The sequence below is a fragment of the Barbatula barbatula genome (genome assembly GCF_947034865.1).
Source record: "Barbatula barbatula genome assembly, chromosome: 17".
Taxonomy (NCBI): domain Eukaryota; kingdom Metazoa; phylum Chordata; class Actinopteri; order Cypriniformes; family Nemacheilidae; genus Barbatula; species Barbatula barbatula.
Window position 1 is genome coordinate 10,536,742 of NC_136780.1, and position 17,216 is coordinate 10,553,957.

The following is a 17,216-nucleotide window of genomic DNA, read 5'->3' on the forward strand; positions in this document are numbered from 1 at the left end:
AAGTGCAAGAGTGAATAAAACTCTGTTTGGCTGTGCTTTTTCAGAGGAGTGTTGGGATGTCGTGGCTGTTGTTGATGTGGGTCAGTCTTACAGTCCTGCTCATGAGTGAGGGCACATTTTATGAGACCATACAGCAGCACTTGGCCCCACCCGGAACCAACATACAGATCCTCGGTGAGTCTTTCGTTTCATTCACACCTAGCAAGGGAAAAAGGGGGCTGAAACTATATGCAGGCCCTGCCGAGCACCCCTGAACAAATGTAAAAACACACTCGGATAAAATGATTAATAGTAAGATCATGCAACGCATACATTATTAGTGAGCAACTTCACTATTTTCAAAAGCACCCCTAAAGGGATATTCATCATTTACAAGTTGTTCCAAACCTGACAGAATGACAGAATTTTTATTTTTGGGTGGAGTACCTCTTCAATGGTTTGGTTCTGGAAACTGGTCTGCTAATAAGGGTTGTGTTAAAACTTGAAAAAAGACATGTTGGTTCAGTCAGATATAATCATAGTTGAACTCTGTTTAAAAGAATCAGGGCTATATTTATGCGAACATTCTCGATTACTTACCTTTTACAAAGTAAAAGCATTAACTTTAAATTAAAAGGTTTAAATGCAGCATATTAAATGGCAACATATGGAAGCTGGAAGGAGGCTTACAACAATCCTGTCCAGTTTTAAGAAAATATGATTTTTCATGATTCAACAAAGAACTTTTAAACGAGATGACAAAAATATTTTAAAAAAATAATAAAATATGAATCAATCACTCCTTGCATATAAGTAAGGGATCATGTACAGTCAGACAGTTGATATAAATAAACCCTGACAGTGTGATCACACTCAAGTGGTTTTATTTCGGCCTCTTATTACACAGCTACATACTTTTTACACTTCTGAAGATGAAATTTGCCATTCAATATTATATTTGCTTTTTTGTAAAGAACGTAGACCTTTCACGAGGAAAACATGTTTACTTTTGTTTGTAAGGCAGCTTAACATGTCCAGTGTGTAATTTTTGGGATGGTCTATTGACAGAAATGCAATATAACTTACATAGCTATGCCTTTAGAGGTGTATAAAGAGCTTACACAATGAAGCGTTATGTTTTTATTACCTTAGAATGAACAATTTCTATCTACATACACCGCGGGTCCCCTTGCATGTAATTCACCATGTTCTGTAAGCCATCGTAGTGTTCCGTAAGGGAGGGGTAGGGGTGGAGTGAGCGGTTGGTTGCAATTCACAACCTCGCCACTAGATTTCATTGACTAGACCTTTAAACGAGACAAGAAATTTTGTTTAATCATTTGTAAATATAAGCTTATTTATTTTATTAAAAAAGGCTTGTTTATATTTAATTTATGTGTGTTTCTAAGCTGCACCTGTCAAAGTGACACGCAGTACCCAGAAGACCATACATGATTAGTTATAAATAACTGTCATTGGAATATTGTGAATTGCTAATCAGAGTAAGGCATTATTTTATGCATAGAAATATATATAATTTACATGTATCTTAAGCAAATTTGTAATGAATATTGCAGGTTAAGGTTTTAATTACTGATTTGTCAAGCAGAGTATTATTAAGCGGTGCAACACAACTTGAATGTAAATGAAAGCCCAGATCAACACAGCAGCGATTAGCTCTAAATGTTGCTTCATTTTATTCATATTGGTGCAACCGGGTTTCAGGATGAGAGACACACACAAGATTTATTGCTGCAGGGCTTGGCTGTTGTAGCCTGACCTCTCGGTTTGCAGTGCGGTATAAGAAGAGTTATTAAAGTTAAACATTAACAAACAGTTGCAAATATGACCAATAATACAGCATTCAGCTTTCCAGACAGTTTACTAAGAAACATCTAGACTGATTACAGACAGACTAATTCATATCAAACAAAACAAGTTTGCCAAACAAGATTTGTTCATCTCAAACTAATTATATTTATATTCATGCGCATAGAGAAATTTAGCATGGAAAGATATAATTGGACATTATAATGGATATTTTGTTCATTGGAGACTGAGTCATATGGACTTTTATGATACTCTTATGGGGCTTCACTGTCATGTTGGAGCATGACAAACGCAGTTTCCCATCACTGTCATTACATGTTCTTTGAAAAATGACTTCATGTTTTCCAAGCAAGACATAGAGTCTGGAAGCATGCGAGTAAATGATGACGACTTTCATTTTTGGGTGAACTATTCCTTTAAAAGCAGATCAGGTCATGAAGAGGCCAGACGTTTTATCAGCATCTAAATCTATTATGAGAGATGCCGTCCTGTTTATCTAATATCTGTAAGGTGCGGGATGGTTTTAAGGATTGCCTCATTTGCAGCAGAGCACAAATGCTTCTTGTAACCTCACACCTCTAAATGAGAGGCCTAAAAGCAATTGGAGACCATACCACTTACTTTAACTAATCTTGCTAGAGGCACTTTACCGGGATTGGATCCTGAATTGGAATTGATTTTATTGTACAGACTATAGAACAATTATAGAGGTACATGCCACTTCTGATACAAAGAGGTTTGTCTCTCATTTCTCTTAGGTCGGTGAAATTTTGGCTCCATTCTAACTGACAACAAACGCTTTGACTATTTAGATTTGGCTGATTTGCCTTTACTTCAATCTGGAATGTAGAAGGTGATACGTTAGTAACGCAAGACCTGATTACACAATTGGGCTTTAACTGAAAGTCTTATCAGCAAAAGATTTTTCAATCACGTTCTCCATAAATGGAGTTAACAGACTGAGTGCTTTTAGAAATCAAGTTCTCTAAATCTTAACATCAAAGGAAATAAACAAAGTGCACAGATTGAGTTTATATGAGCTTTGTAATGTTGTATAAAATGTGTATTTCGGTGCAGGAGGGAATGAATGAATAGAGATTACATTTAATGGTCCATATGTTGTCTCAAAACATGATTTTTCTAGATATTTCTGGCTATAAAAACAAAATTCATGTTTTTTTTTCATAATTATAGCTTCTGTATGACTCCAAAAAGAGACCAATTTAGAAAAACTTGATAATAGTGGTATTTTTCAGCCATTTTTCACATGTTCGATAAAATAAAGTATTGCAATATATGGAAACATGTATCGAAATGTCACAATATTATCACAATATTTCTACCAGTAGTGTATCAATATTTCAAACCTCCAGTATGCATACAGTACACAGCAAGTTGTATTTTCAGCCCTGTATTTGTTGTTTAAGTAAAGTATTGCAATATATTTCAGTATATTATTGCAATATTTTCACAATATGTATTGATATTCTGACCTCAGGTGTCAACACATTGCATAATATGCGGAAATATGTATCACAATATATCGTACATTTACTCATCGATTGTATAGTGAGGCCCTTGCCAATACATAGCCCTAACATTGATAATATTCTCTAAAATACTTGATTTTAGATATCAAACTTGAGATATTATTGTTTAAGATGTTAAAAATCAATTTGCCTGTTGCAAAAATATAGTTGTTCCAAAAAATTTGAAGATTTTTCAATGTTATTACAATGGTGTGCTTTACCTTCAATGCTTTAAAATCCACAAGTCATGGTGGGATTGCAGCTTAAGTGAAAGTGGGAGTGTGTACTTGTGTGTTGTGTTACAATGAGATATTTGTTTAAGTATTGAGTGCTTTGAGGCTGGTGGATTGCCCTTAACATCAGGGTTGACAGATCATGAATTGTGGGGCCACCACTGTTTTCATTGAAACCATCAATGTGACTAGTGACCAAGATCACTTTAGGAAATTGAGGTTACGAAACGTACGAAAGAGTGTTGTTGTAAAACTGCAGAATTGAGCTGCATCCATTAAAAAGCTCTTTGATAAAGGATATTTTCCTTCTTGAGAATTTGAATTTCAAAGTGAGGTTTACAAGAGCATGTTTGATTTTGGCAATATTGACTTCAAAGGCACATTAAAAGGAACGCAAACTTAAAAAGCCACAATAGAGATACAACAGGTCTATTTAATGAATAACTGATTTCCACAAGATGATTATTATTTCAAAACTCATTGCGCAATCTGCAACCAGAATATTCAACAACTGTAGCTAAACTGTACATTGTATAAAAAATGTAACATAAGAAATAAACAACTATTTTCATTGTTTGGTCATCGATGTTGCCAATTTGCTGTATCCCATGTATTTGTTGTTTATTTACATTCTCGTTGTTTTGTTATCAATGTTACACTGATACTGCTTCATGTGATTTTAGGATACCGTGTATTGTTTAACCATGTTAGCACAGATCAGCAAAAATAAGCACACATTTTCAATTAGTTTCAGTTTCTAACCCAAATTTGAGGTCAGTTTGATCATGTTTCCATAAATTCTCCTCAATTTCTATTTTACTGTGCATCAATGAAAAGAAGACTCACAACCTTCACTCATAAACTCTCTACAGTGGATGATGGGAATGCATCAATTTTGGTTTCACTACCTGATGTGCGAATTGGCAGCTCTGTGAGCTTTGAGTTCTAGTTTTACCTGCTGCTGAGTCCTGAATCAACGATTATATGTATTTTAAATGCAGAAGTGAGTTGTGAAGAAGAGATAGAGAAATGCAGACAGAAAACCAGCCAGACAACTAGATGGAGAAATATATAACTTTTCTCACAGATGTGCTGCCGGCTGTTTTTGCTCTTCGGTTAAGACAAACAGATGAGGAGCGATGATTCATGAGACCAGGTCTTTATTCAGAGCTGACAGCCGCAACGGCAGTGAACAAATTGTGTTTGTCATGTGTGCATAGCTGCCATGTTGCACTGTTATAAGAGGGAACTCTCCAGATGTAGAAAATAACCGCTTTAATCAAACCCTGACCTGAACAAACCCTTTACAAATTTATTTAAAAACACATAAACAATGCAAACAAATATGCAGATGGTCTCTCGGGCCCCCGGGAGACCTTCGCTTAGTCCGAGGACAAGTAGGCTGTTGCAAAACCAATCACATAGAATCAAATTAGCTAGATCGATGATGTAAAGGTTGAATCCTTTTTTTCAATGTCTTCCTGTTGAATTATGTACATAAAAATACAGTTGAAAGACTTCAAGAAAAAATCTGACTTGGACTATGCGAGCAATTTAAGCAACTTTCTGTAGAGCAGCACTAACCGCAGCCCCGTAGCAAGATTGAAAGTTCTGCCGCCCACCCATCTCATTGAAATTATTTGTCTCATTTTTTCCGAACGGCCCACTATGTTATATTTTTCCATCCCACATGACATACATGAAATAACACCCTCACATACTAAAGAAGCGATGGATAAAAATGAGCAAACTTTGGGACTAATAAAGCAAAACTAAACAATCACCTTGGACTTAAACCTTTTAAAGAAAAAGTACAGTATTAAAGTGCAGGAATATAAAGATTTAACCGTAGACTGTAAGCTAACTGTATTATATTAAATATAACAGTGGGCTAATCCGATAACTGCGGTTCTTCTGCCTCTTCACTCCAGCAGCAATACAAGCGTGACTTATGAGCCTCTCACTGTGGTTTTAGAGGGCAGATATCATATCAATCAGTGAGAGTTTCTGGGAAATATGGATCGTCTGTCAGGTTCGCTTTTACTTGTTAGTTCCTTGATCAATGCGAGTCTTCCTGGACATGAAGTTAATACACATATATGCATCAACACCCAGGTGTGGTCGTATAAGGTGTCAGTCGAATCTCACGACACATCTCTATTCATTTTAAGAGGTTGCTGATGTAATAGATGTATTGTCATTTCTGTAGAATGTATTATTAGGTCAGTGTCTTACAAAGGGCTTATTTTCTCTTTCACCGACTTCAGTTTGAAATGAGTGAATGAATATTCTCATACTCTGTGTAGATCTGGCAGTGTGTGAATGTCACCTCAATTTATTTTTTAGATTGTATGACTATTCTTTGTTAAAAGCATCCGCTGTTACCACAAAAAAAGTTTATATGATAGAGAGACAGAGATAATGTCCTATGTCATATCTGTTCCACTTTAAATTGTGATTTACATTTTTATTTATATAATAATATATTAAATATAAGAACGTATATAATATACAATAGTAATTATTCAAAAGCAAACAAATATTTACTTGTTTACGTAGTGTTTAAAGAGATAGTTCAACACAAAATGAGAATTCTGTCAACATTTACTTACTCTCAAGTTGTTCCAAATCTGTATAAATGTATTTGTTCTGTTAAACACAAAGAAAGATATTTTGAAAAATGTTAACAATTTTCATTTCTGGGACATCATTCATTACCGTAGTATAAACAATATTGTATATTTTGTGTTCTGTTGAACATAAAATTTGATATTTTGACAAACTTAAAGCAAATTGAATATGTTCCATGGCAGTCCCAAAACTAATTATATCCCAAAACTGAAAATTGCTATCATTATTCCTTTGTGTTCAGCAAAACAAATACATTTATACAGGTCTGAAACGACTTGAGGGTGAGTAAATGATGACAGAATTTTCATTTTTTGGTGAACTATCCCTTTAAATAAAAAAATTCATCCACATATATAAAAACACTTTAGAAGTTGAAGTGAGCCATTTTTGCATCATTTGCAAATGCCAAAAAGCGACGGTGTTAAACATTTCCCTCATTGCACACTAATTCAACTAAAGAGAAAGTTAAACTAGTGTAAGATAAAAATATTACACCCTTCAGCTTTCCAATGCATTGTGCAAACAATGGCATCACCCCCCCCAATATCATCCAAGAGTAGTAAGGAGTATGGAAGGACAAGCGTAGTTGAATCAAAGTGTTATCTTGTGTCTGCACTCCCATTAAAGTTTCTCCAGAGGAAACCTCCATAAGGGCTCAATAAAGCTCAATAACAGGGCCAGCTCTGGATGTCGGCTTACCATCTGCAGCTCCAGGCTGCCGAACCCGCCCGAAGACTTCTGTACAAAGTACCTATGACAGAATCAGGGCTCGACGGCGGCGCGCCATCCCACTTGCCCTTTTTTGTATTAAATATATCTTAACAGCATAAGATAGATGCCGGTTGTCTGCGATAATTTCCACCCACAAGCAAGCCATCCATGCATCTACATTAAAGCAAACATGGGATGTATTTTTCGTCTTCTTCAAAACAAAGGTTATCTTTCCGCGTGTACGCCAGAACACACTGACAGTTTAATAGCCTTATATAATGCGGCTCCTGAAGGCACATTATTTTAGCAGAAACGTTCCGTCCACCTCTCTCGCTTCCATCCAATCTTCTTGACAGTGCCAGCTCGCCCGCAGGAACAATGGCAGAGTCGTACAGTCTTAGCCCCTGGGCCGTCCTCCATCTGCTCTCTGTCACCCATCCTCTCTCTCTCTCTGCTCAAGACAGGGTTTCTATGAATGCCAATCTCACTGCACAACACCTGAAGCCATCAGACACATTCACAACCAACAATGTATTACCTCTGAATTCTGCCCTGGACAGAGCGTGCAGGAAGCCTTACATCAACTTTATTATATCAGCCTTATGAATTTTACCAGACGTGTGACATTTACTGAGCCACCTGAAGCAAGCAGCAAATCTGAGGACATTTTCTGACTGCGGCTCTTCAAACCTCACTGTTTAAACTATTCAAAATGTAAGTTCAAAAGATATTAGTTATAAAAAAGTATTTATTCACAGGCATTGTGTTGCTCTCTGTGTATGTGACTTTGAATAAACATAGGTCAAAAGTCATCTAAATCAAAAATATACTGTATATGAACAAGATGCGCCACTGCCTTTAAATTGAATGGAGAGAGCATGCAATGCTCAGTATGGCCTCTCTAGGGAAAGGAAGTCCCGCCTTCCAGTAAAATGAGCCAATCGATAAAGACAGATGATTCGCTGGGATGAGGCTATAGAGGCTTTTGATGCGCTTGCCAACCTGTGCACACGTGTAGTAGCTGAAGCGAGTCCAGCGACATGGAAAAGGTGTTTGTTAGCGCAAATTAAGCTCTGGAAAGGTATATGAAGTGAAGGTATATTTGATTTCAGGTATAATTGCTTATAATTCATGTACTGTAATGTAAAGCTGCTTTGAAATAATGCAAATTGTGAAAAGCGCTATATAAATAAAAATTAACGGCAAGTTAATTGTTTTGATGATAATAATCATCTTGTGGAAATCAGTTATTCATTAAATAGACCTGTTGTATCTCTATTGTGGCTTTTTAAGTTTGCGTTCCTTTTAATGTGCCTTTGAATTGAATAATTGCATTTAATTCTGATTTTAGCAATTTGGCTGCCAAGTTGCACAACTTCCTTAAACAGACTTTTGTCTACATGTGATAAAAAAGTGTCAGCTAGGAGATTATGTTACGTTGTCATCTACTTTATTATTAGTAAGGTATTTCAGTTCCTAAGTAATCTACCCAGCACTGAGAGCACACAAGTTACCTGAACTACATTTCAGGTAACACAGCTCTCCCATGAGGCAATGAGCACTATAGAACTTAAAGTGACACATCACTAATGTTGCCGTGGCTACGGTATGCTGATGATGTGATGCTGCATTCCCTGTTTAATGATATGTGGTTTCAAGAGCGATTTGCTGGAGTAATCAAAGCCTTCACAGTCAGCATAGAACACTGATCTTGTCTATCCATTAATCTCAGCTAATTGATTACATTCCTCAAAACGGCAGAAATTTAATAGGCTTGTTTACGCCATCACTTTCAAAACAAACAATTTCCAGAGTGCAAGGGAGAAATCTATATTGCAGATGAGATCAAAATGATGCACGGATATTCAGCAGGGAGGAAGAGAATCTGAGCTGGTGATGCATAGCCAAACGCTGATTTACTGTTTTTGTTGTAGTTTTACACATTTTTCTTTCAGTGAAACATGTCTTGACAGTTTCATATTTTAGAATTAGCTAATGAGAAACAATATACAGTCTGTGTCCACTGTTCCTACAATATATGGATAAAAAATGTATGTTGGAATGTTGTGAAAACAAAGATAGAAGGAAAGAAAGAAAGAAAGAAAGAAAGAGAGATGAAGAAACAAATAAATAATTAAAGGAAGGAAGGAAGAAGACAGGAAAGAATGACAAAGAAACCAATAAATGAATGAGGAAGATGGAAAGAAAGAATGAAAGAAAGAAAGAAAGAAAGGAATGACGAAGAAACAAACGAACGAACAAGAAAGGACGGAAGGAAGGAAGGAAGGAAGGAAGGAAGGAAGGAAGGAAGGAAGGAAGGAAGGAAAGAAGGAAAGAAGGAAAGAAGGAAAGAACGAAGATAGGAATGAATGACAAAGAAAAAAGTACATGAATGAGGGTGGAAGGAAGGAAGGAAGGAAGGAAGGAAGGAAGGAAGGAAGGAAGGAAGGAAGGAAGGAAGGAAGGAAGGAAGGAAGGAAGGAAGGAAGGAAGGAAGGAAGGAAGGAAGGAAGGAAGGAAGGAAGGAAGGAAGGAAGGAAGGAAGGAAGGAAGAAAGTCATATGCTGATCTTCTTCTCAGACATATCTCCATATCACAGAATCTTCAGCAGCAGTGAACAGTTTGGGCTAATGGCTGTAAGTCAGAATTGTCTTTTGGAGTTGTTGAATAATTCAAAGGGTGTTTTAGGAGTGTGGATGTGTGTAATTGTTTAAACAGCAAGAGTAATTGAAAGTGTACAGGCGGTGGTTGAGAAAAAATGGATTTCGGGTGCCTACAGCTTAAATAATTACACCACACTTCGTCCGCTCATGTCGCTCACAGCCACAAAGACCCAACGAGAAGATCCCCATGTAATAATAAACATGCCATCCCCCTCCTACATTCCCTCTTTCACACTCTCTCCATTCCCTCTAATACCAGCAGCAGGAGAGGTGGGGAGGCAAGTTAATTGTTTTGCATGTGAAAGTTACAGCCATCAGCCATGTAGAGAAGTAATCAATCAAAAGCGTGTCGTACAGCCAGGAAAATGAAAACTGCATTCAGAGGAAGCTAAATCTTTTGCTATGAATTTCAGGCAGTTCTAACATAACGGGTAACATCAAATTACTCAAGTTTCCATGAGTCTGAGAATATGAGTATTCAGTGTCACAATTTAAATGTGAATGAGTCCACACAGTTTACTACACATTAAAGTTGATTTTAAATTGGACAGTTCACTAAAAATGAACGTTCTTTTATCATTAATTCACCCTAATGTAATTTCAAAGCTGTTTGACTTTCTTATGCAGAAGAAAGTAGAAGATATTTGAATGACATTGATAACCAACATTGGCCCTATTTGTCTTCCATTGTATGGACTGTTGGACTCAAAACCACTGACACATATTTCTAAATATCTTAAAAAATTACATGAGGGTGAATAAATGCTGACAGATATTGTTTGGGGAAGGTTAAATATCCCTTTACGCTGAAATTATAAATACAAATATGATGTTTGCTTTCCATTTTAATCGCACAAGCAAGACATTAATGAGATCTTGTGATTTGTTGTTCTTTTCAAAAAGATGTCATTTTGCCCCATGCTGTTCTCGTCTCTTAGCTCATTCGCATTCTTACAGCTGTGATAGAGGAATTCAGTGGCAGAAGCGTGTACAGCTGCAGGCTGTCTTCACTGTCCTTTTTCACTGATGTACCGTAGAGGACATCACTCTTAACAACACATGTGAGCACTCAGCGGCCCTTCAGAGAACCAGAGAGAGCCTGAGAGAACGCTTAAGTACATGCGGGTTTGGGGGCACAAACTCATTTACACAAGCAATGACTCGGTTCAGAAAGGACAGGACTGTTTTTGTCTAGACGGGACTTTGTAAGGATTCAACGCAACCTAGTTAATTCTAAAATATACTGTGGGTGTATCAGAACAATAGCTTGTCATTTGCATGTTCTTTCATCTGTGGAATGACAAAACAGTGTAATTTTCCAAGGATGCGGTTAAATTTCTTAAGTTAAAAGTGTTTGCACAGTGAGGGAGAAACTCATAAGGCCAGGAAATGACCAGAAAATGCTGCGCAATTGCCCACTGAACGTGCATTATGCAAAGAGAAGGAAATAATGGGAATTAAGTGGAGTCATGAAATGGCTGCGTTTGAATTAAGACGTCAAATCAGTCGGCTTCCCCCAGGCCGTATGAACAGTTGTAACGAGACTTTAAAAGGCCCACTGTGATTCAGTTCTGTTGCCTTGCAAGCAAAATGTAGACATTATCACATCTATATCACAGCCAGATCGTTGTTAGTGTTTCTCTGATGCAGGATTATTACTTTTGTAAAGGAATAGTTCCCAAACATGAAAGCTCTAAAAAAGCAACATAAAAGCAAGGTTTTTCGAAGCCACCCAATATCTTATTTTTGTCGGATTAATCAAAATTATATAATAATAATCTTGACCTCAAAACAAATGCGTCAAAGACTGGCTGTCATTATCATTAAATGTTACTTTTTATTTTGTTGTATTACATTAAGAATTAACGGAGACGTGATAACTGCTGCTATATTTGTTACGATAATGCATCTTTGTTGGTTCTAATGAGGTTTATAGTACCTATTGAATGGGGTAGTTCACCCAAAGGAGGTTTAAAAAGCTCTTCTTAAAAGCTGTATGACTTTCTTCCAAGACTGTTGGTAACCACACGAGCAGCCATTGACTTCCATTATGTAGACACAAAACCACTGTGAATCTTTATTGATTTGGATGAACTATCCCTTTAAGAAACGAAATAATCCTAAAATAATCCACAAAAAATATGATTTATATTGAATAAATAATTATTTATAGAGAGCTATGAATAACATTCTACTCACTACGGTTTAAGATACTGTGATGTTGTTATTGCACGATTTATCATTATTTACAATATTTTTAATAACTGACATTGTAAGTTAATGTCACAACAAATAAACCGTATTATTAAATACCGGCACAAGTCTACAAATCCTTAATGACTATAATGTGAATATATCATTTGATGTACGCTCTCATTGCTCAAACAGATCTCCTGCCTCAGTTAAACTGAAATGATTGTTGAAAGCCTTCTTAAAATTTTCCCTTCCTCACTTTAGATATATGAGCCATTAGAGCTGAATATCATGGGATTTTGAGACAAAGTGTGTGGTAAACAGTGTTACTCATTTTCTATTCCAGTTTAGCTATGCTTTCATGTTCTGTTATTTCCCAACCGAGTCCACTGGGAAATCCAAAACATAGCATAATAGCATTAAACCAACCCATTCCGAGACGCATTTTTCCTGAATCCACATTCTTTCAATACGATTTCTCCAGGGACACGTCGCAAAATTAATTACCATTATTTGATATCTATAATTACCTTATTATTTCCAAAGAATATAAAAGCCATCCTGAGCTTAAATTAAATCCAAAAGGAGGGCAACTCCATAAATTAGCGCGATAATGAGGAACGCAATCCGCAGTTTTGTGTCGGCACCCGCTCTGCTCCAGAGACCATCAGCGCAGTCTAAGCTCATCCGCTTTTATAGTATGAAAGGATCACGTTGAGGTTGTCTGGGGTGTGAATGGTTGAAAGGAGAAGGGGCGCGCTGGATGGCATCAACCTTGGACAGTTCACACCGTCACACGTGGGACGCTTTGTTCGACGCGGCAATGCTGAAAACAAATAGCTTCGTCCATAAAGACAGATATTCAACAGGGTTCAATGGGTGTGTATTTTTAGAGGAAGAGTAGATAATACTTATGTGCTTGAATGCACCCAGGACAACACAACCAAGAGACTTAATTTGGTTTTACGGGTTCAGCTCTCATCTCCTGGTTATTCATGCATGTGGGCAGATCATCTCATCGCATAATTGTGTTTATCTGAAACACTTCTGCACCACATTAAAGGGGAAAATTGCTAAGGCCACAAAGCTCTCTCTCTCTCGTTCTCTCTGTGTTATGTTGACGCTCAAGCATTTATGAATGCGAGACAACTGCGTGAAGAGGAATCAGGGCTGAGGAACAAGAATATGCAGTACACACTTGTGGAAATGAGATGAACTCTGATCAGCCCCTAAACTGAAAGAAGGCAGAAAGGAGTAATTTAGAAAACGACACGGGGGAAAGGCTTTCAAAATTCTGACCGACAAAATACATTAATGTGTTCTTGTCCTACTCTCTTCTAAAAGGATTTTTCACAAAACTTTCACCCATTTAAAAGTTTTATACACAAAACACTTTAAAGTCAGTTTTTGAAGTATATATTAAATGAGTTACACTCACATCAGATGAAGATTTCAGATTGTCTGAAAAAACTGTTTTGTTCAACATGGACTCAGTCGGCTCACAGGGACTGACCATGAAGGTCTATAAAGGCTGAGAGCTATTCAATAAGCACTCCCATTCATCTCTTATTCAATTAGTGACTCAGTAATAGTGTTGAATATAAAACATTTCTCATGCCTTACCTTTCTATTGAGCATATTCCAAAATTCTAAAATATTTTTTTAATTAAATGAGGATTCAGACTTTTGAACAGCACCCTATGTTTCTTGTTAAAATTATTTAATCAGAAAAAGGCGCTTTTGAATGGCTGTCAATGGAGAAGTGAAGTTACAGTATCTACCAGCTAACCAGCAAAGCTAATCAGCATAACCCTAGTCATGCATGGCCAGAACCTAATAATGGCAAACACCCATTCAAGAGCTGGGCCATATGACTTCCAGGTAGAAGCAAGCAACCAATCACTTTTCACTTTGTACCACATCATGCTTGGGGCATGTCCCCAACAAACCTCTTGAAAAGTTTACCGTATGTATCAGACATTCAGGCAATGGTCCAAGACATTTAAGGCTGAGACTAGCCAAACCCTGACTCATGATCACATGACATAGATCAAATAATACACTGTAAAGCATTGTACCTATATCAAGTTAACTAGGGAGATCATACGTGCCATTTTTCTTGGACACGTGCTGGCCAGGATTTCAGGTGTTCTCACATGTCAGCTAAAAAAAACTTTAATATAAAATTAACATTAGGGGTCATATGGTGCGAATAAGTGTTTTTCTGTGTCTTTGGTGTGTTATAAGTTGCCCATGCATGTATTAGACACATAAAATTGCACAAAATATATAATAAGTGTCGGAACAAAACATGCATTCTATCTATAAGTGAATGCTCACCTAGACCTGCCTGAAATGCCTTGTGTAACCACGCCCCCAAATATACGTCAGTTTGTGGTATGATTCGACTAAGATGTTTACGCAAGTAAATCCTGACCGGGACGTGTCCGAGAAAAGGCACATCACAATACTTTAGTTCAAAAGCTGCTTACATTTTTTAAGTTAAATCAAATTGACTTTACAAGTCACTTGATTCAAAATGAAAACTGATTTAAAGATTGTGCTAGAAAAATCTACCTAAAAAAACCAAAAAACCTAAAAAATCTAGTTTAACCAATTTCAGCTTCATTTCATGAGTCAGTTTAATTTGATGAAATTCAAGTGACTTGTTAAGCCTACCAAACATTGAAGGCAGCTTTTGAACTATAGTTTTTAAGTTGAATTATTTCTTCAGTGTATCCTAACTAATCCACTTTTTCCAGAGTATATCCAAAATAACCCACTGTTACTGTATACTGTGTAAGTATAACATCCCAAATCATAACAGCAAGCACAACAAGAACAAAAACTGACTGCAAGCACCGTTAATTGTAGCTTTCCTTTGTGTCCTTGGCTTACAGTGGTGGTTGCACGCGGGCTGGGTGCTGTTGCATCTTGTGCACAAACTGAGCACCCGCATAATTTCTCGGACGGCCTGGTTGTCATGAGGTCCTTTAGCGGAGTCAGAATATGATTTCATGCCCCAGATCAGTTTCCCTTTCTGACGCTTCAGCCCCTCTCTGAATGTGACAGCACACTGACGGCCTTTGTGGAAACGCATACTGATGTGGAGAAATTCTCTCTCTCTCCCTGTATCCTTTCTTCTCCTCTCCTTCTCCTTTCTCACTTTACTCTCTTTCATGCCATTCTTATTCATCTAAAAACAACACCAGCTCTTCCCTTTTGTAGTTGCTTGGCATTTTAATAAAACATCGGCACTTCTATGCAGGCCTCCCTTGGCAGGCTGTTTTTCACTCTGCGCTTGGATAGTGCTGCTCGGAGGCATGTGTAGTTTTATAAACCACCGGCTTTCATTTGTCTTCCGTGACTCGCGCTTGTAGCGGCGCTATTGATATTTGCTTCACCCATGTGTAAAATACATGTGTTGTTAAAATGTCTATTCGCTATTTGAAAGGGCATCGTTTCAGAAAAACGCATCCGCGACAGAGATAATAAATGGTTTGGCGTCGTATCAGTGCCCGAAGTTTTGCATAATTTTACCGGTGAGATGCACGAAACGCCGTGCCCGGTGGCTACCGGGATGGGTGAAAAATATCAACTATATATCACATATTCTTCCATAAGGCACTCACAAAGATGTAAAAAATGCATTAGCTGCTGCCAAGCCAAGAACTGAAATGTTTTGTTTCTTGGTGAACGGGTCATTGAACGACCCCTCTCTGCATCAGCAGTGATCTACAAACAGGCCAGAGTTCAGGGCAAGCCAGCAGATGCCTGAGCAGAACACATCTTGGATTTGTTTGCTGAAGAACACATTAGTTCAAAGTACAGCCTTCAGAATACATTCTCTCTTATCTGAATTTGTTATTTAGACGTCATAAACGCACATCCAAGTGCCTCATTTAGGGCCACCGAGCCTTGCATTTTAAAGGGTGTGCACTCGGGTGTCTCGCTCTGTTTGCCCTTCATGTGAAATCTCTCATTGTGAATCAGCCTCATCGCAAAGCTCTGAACAGCATGACTCCATCAGACTGACATCATGCCAGCAGCAGAAAGAGAGAGAGAGCGAGAGACTTAGAGAAAAATAGAACATTTAAACGTTTTTTAAAGGAATTCTCAGCTAGTGCAAGTCAAATGTGCACTTCACTTAGAATATACTAAAAAGAGAGTCTATAATAAGTATTTCTATCACTCAAACTTTCACGCATTAACAGCACAGAATCGCGGCATGAACATTAGCATTCCTACAGTATGAATTGGCTAAATGAGATGACAGCTATCTTTTTATTTAAAACATATTTCAAACGCATTATAATGCTTTTATGCAATATTTCTTAAAACTAAGTATCAGACATTGACACAATATCTGACCAGTCCACTTGATGACAACTGCAGCCACGACCTAAGATCCCGAGGGCACCAGAACTCGTCAGTCCAAGCCTGACGCTCTTCCAGTTCGGCAAGACACTTGCGACGATGGGCGGTTATCCAGAACCAGAATGATATTGGACAGACCTACACATATCTTTTGTCTATCCACACTAGTTCTTTCCTCTTTTCACTTCAGAGGATTCTGTAGTCGGATCAGATTCAAACTTTCAGGACTTAATACAAAGCACTATAAAAGCAAGAGCAGGCTGTGAAGCATAATCATGCTTAAGGCTCACACAAACTCAAAAAAACAAAAAGGAAAATGGAGATAATATAAAGCAAGGTGTAACACCCTGTAGGAGCTCTGAGATTTGAAAGATTATTCGTCTTCGTACAGGAAATACCTCCATTCAGCTGTATAACTGTGGAATGATTTGTATTTTTGTATTAGTATAATTTATTATAATTGTATTAAAGGTCCAATCCTTTGACAGAAATGCAATATAAAATGCATTATGAAGTGTTATGTTTTTATTATCTTAAAATTTGCTATTTCTATCTACATACACCGCAGCTCCCCTTACATAGAATTCTCCACGTTGTTTCTACATTAGCCCTAAATGGACAAACAACTTTACAGAGCGTGTTTTGTAAATTCTTTATCTCTTTCTGCAAAGGAGTGAAAATGTGACAACATCTTAGTCATGTGTCAGCCACCATGGTGCTTGAATGGGGGGTCATTGGTTGCAATTTTGCTTTATCGGTAGCCATTTTTACTTAGCACCAAGAATAAAACCTAGCCTTTATTCCACTGGGCATAAATAAATGAAAAAAAATGTTTTTCTATCAGCAACAAATTTGCTTTGAGGGTCGCAAGGATAAAGCAATTTATCAGTGAAATCGTACTCACCAATTTCAGCTTTTCCCAGAAGAGTGACAGCATTCCATGGAATAACACCCCAAATGAGTAAACCCCACCGGCCTGTGTGTAGCAGCAGTGAAGTTTGTGGTGTGTGTGTGTGATCAGTCTGCGCTCTCATCAACTACTGTTGACAGCACTGTCAGAGTCTGTGCCT

The 17,216-nt window shown here is 37.5% G+C and overlaps 1 protein-coding gene across 2 annotated transcripts in view; it reads left to right on the forward strand.

The window, feature by feature from the left end:
* Positions 1-17,216, forward strand: part of tafa1a (TAFA chemokine like family member 1a) — a 35,850-nt gene that overhangs the window by 1,045 nt on the left and 17,589 nt on the right. For both annotated transcript variants that reach the window (XM_079477512.1, XM_079477513.1), the window contains exon 2: positions 45-174. In XM_079477512.1, the coding sequence (XP_079333638.1) occupies positions 45-174 (130 nt within the window). The remainder of the gene's footprint in view (positions 1-44; positions 175-17,216) is intronic.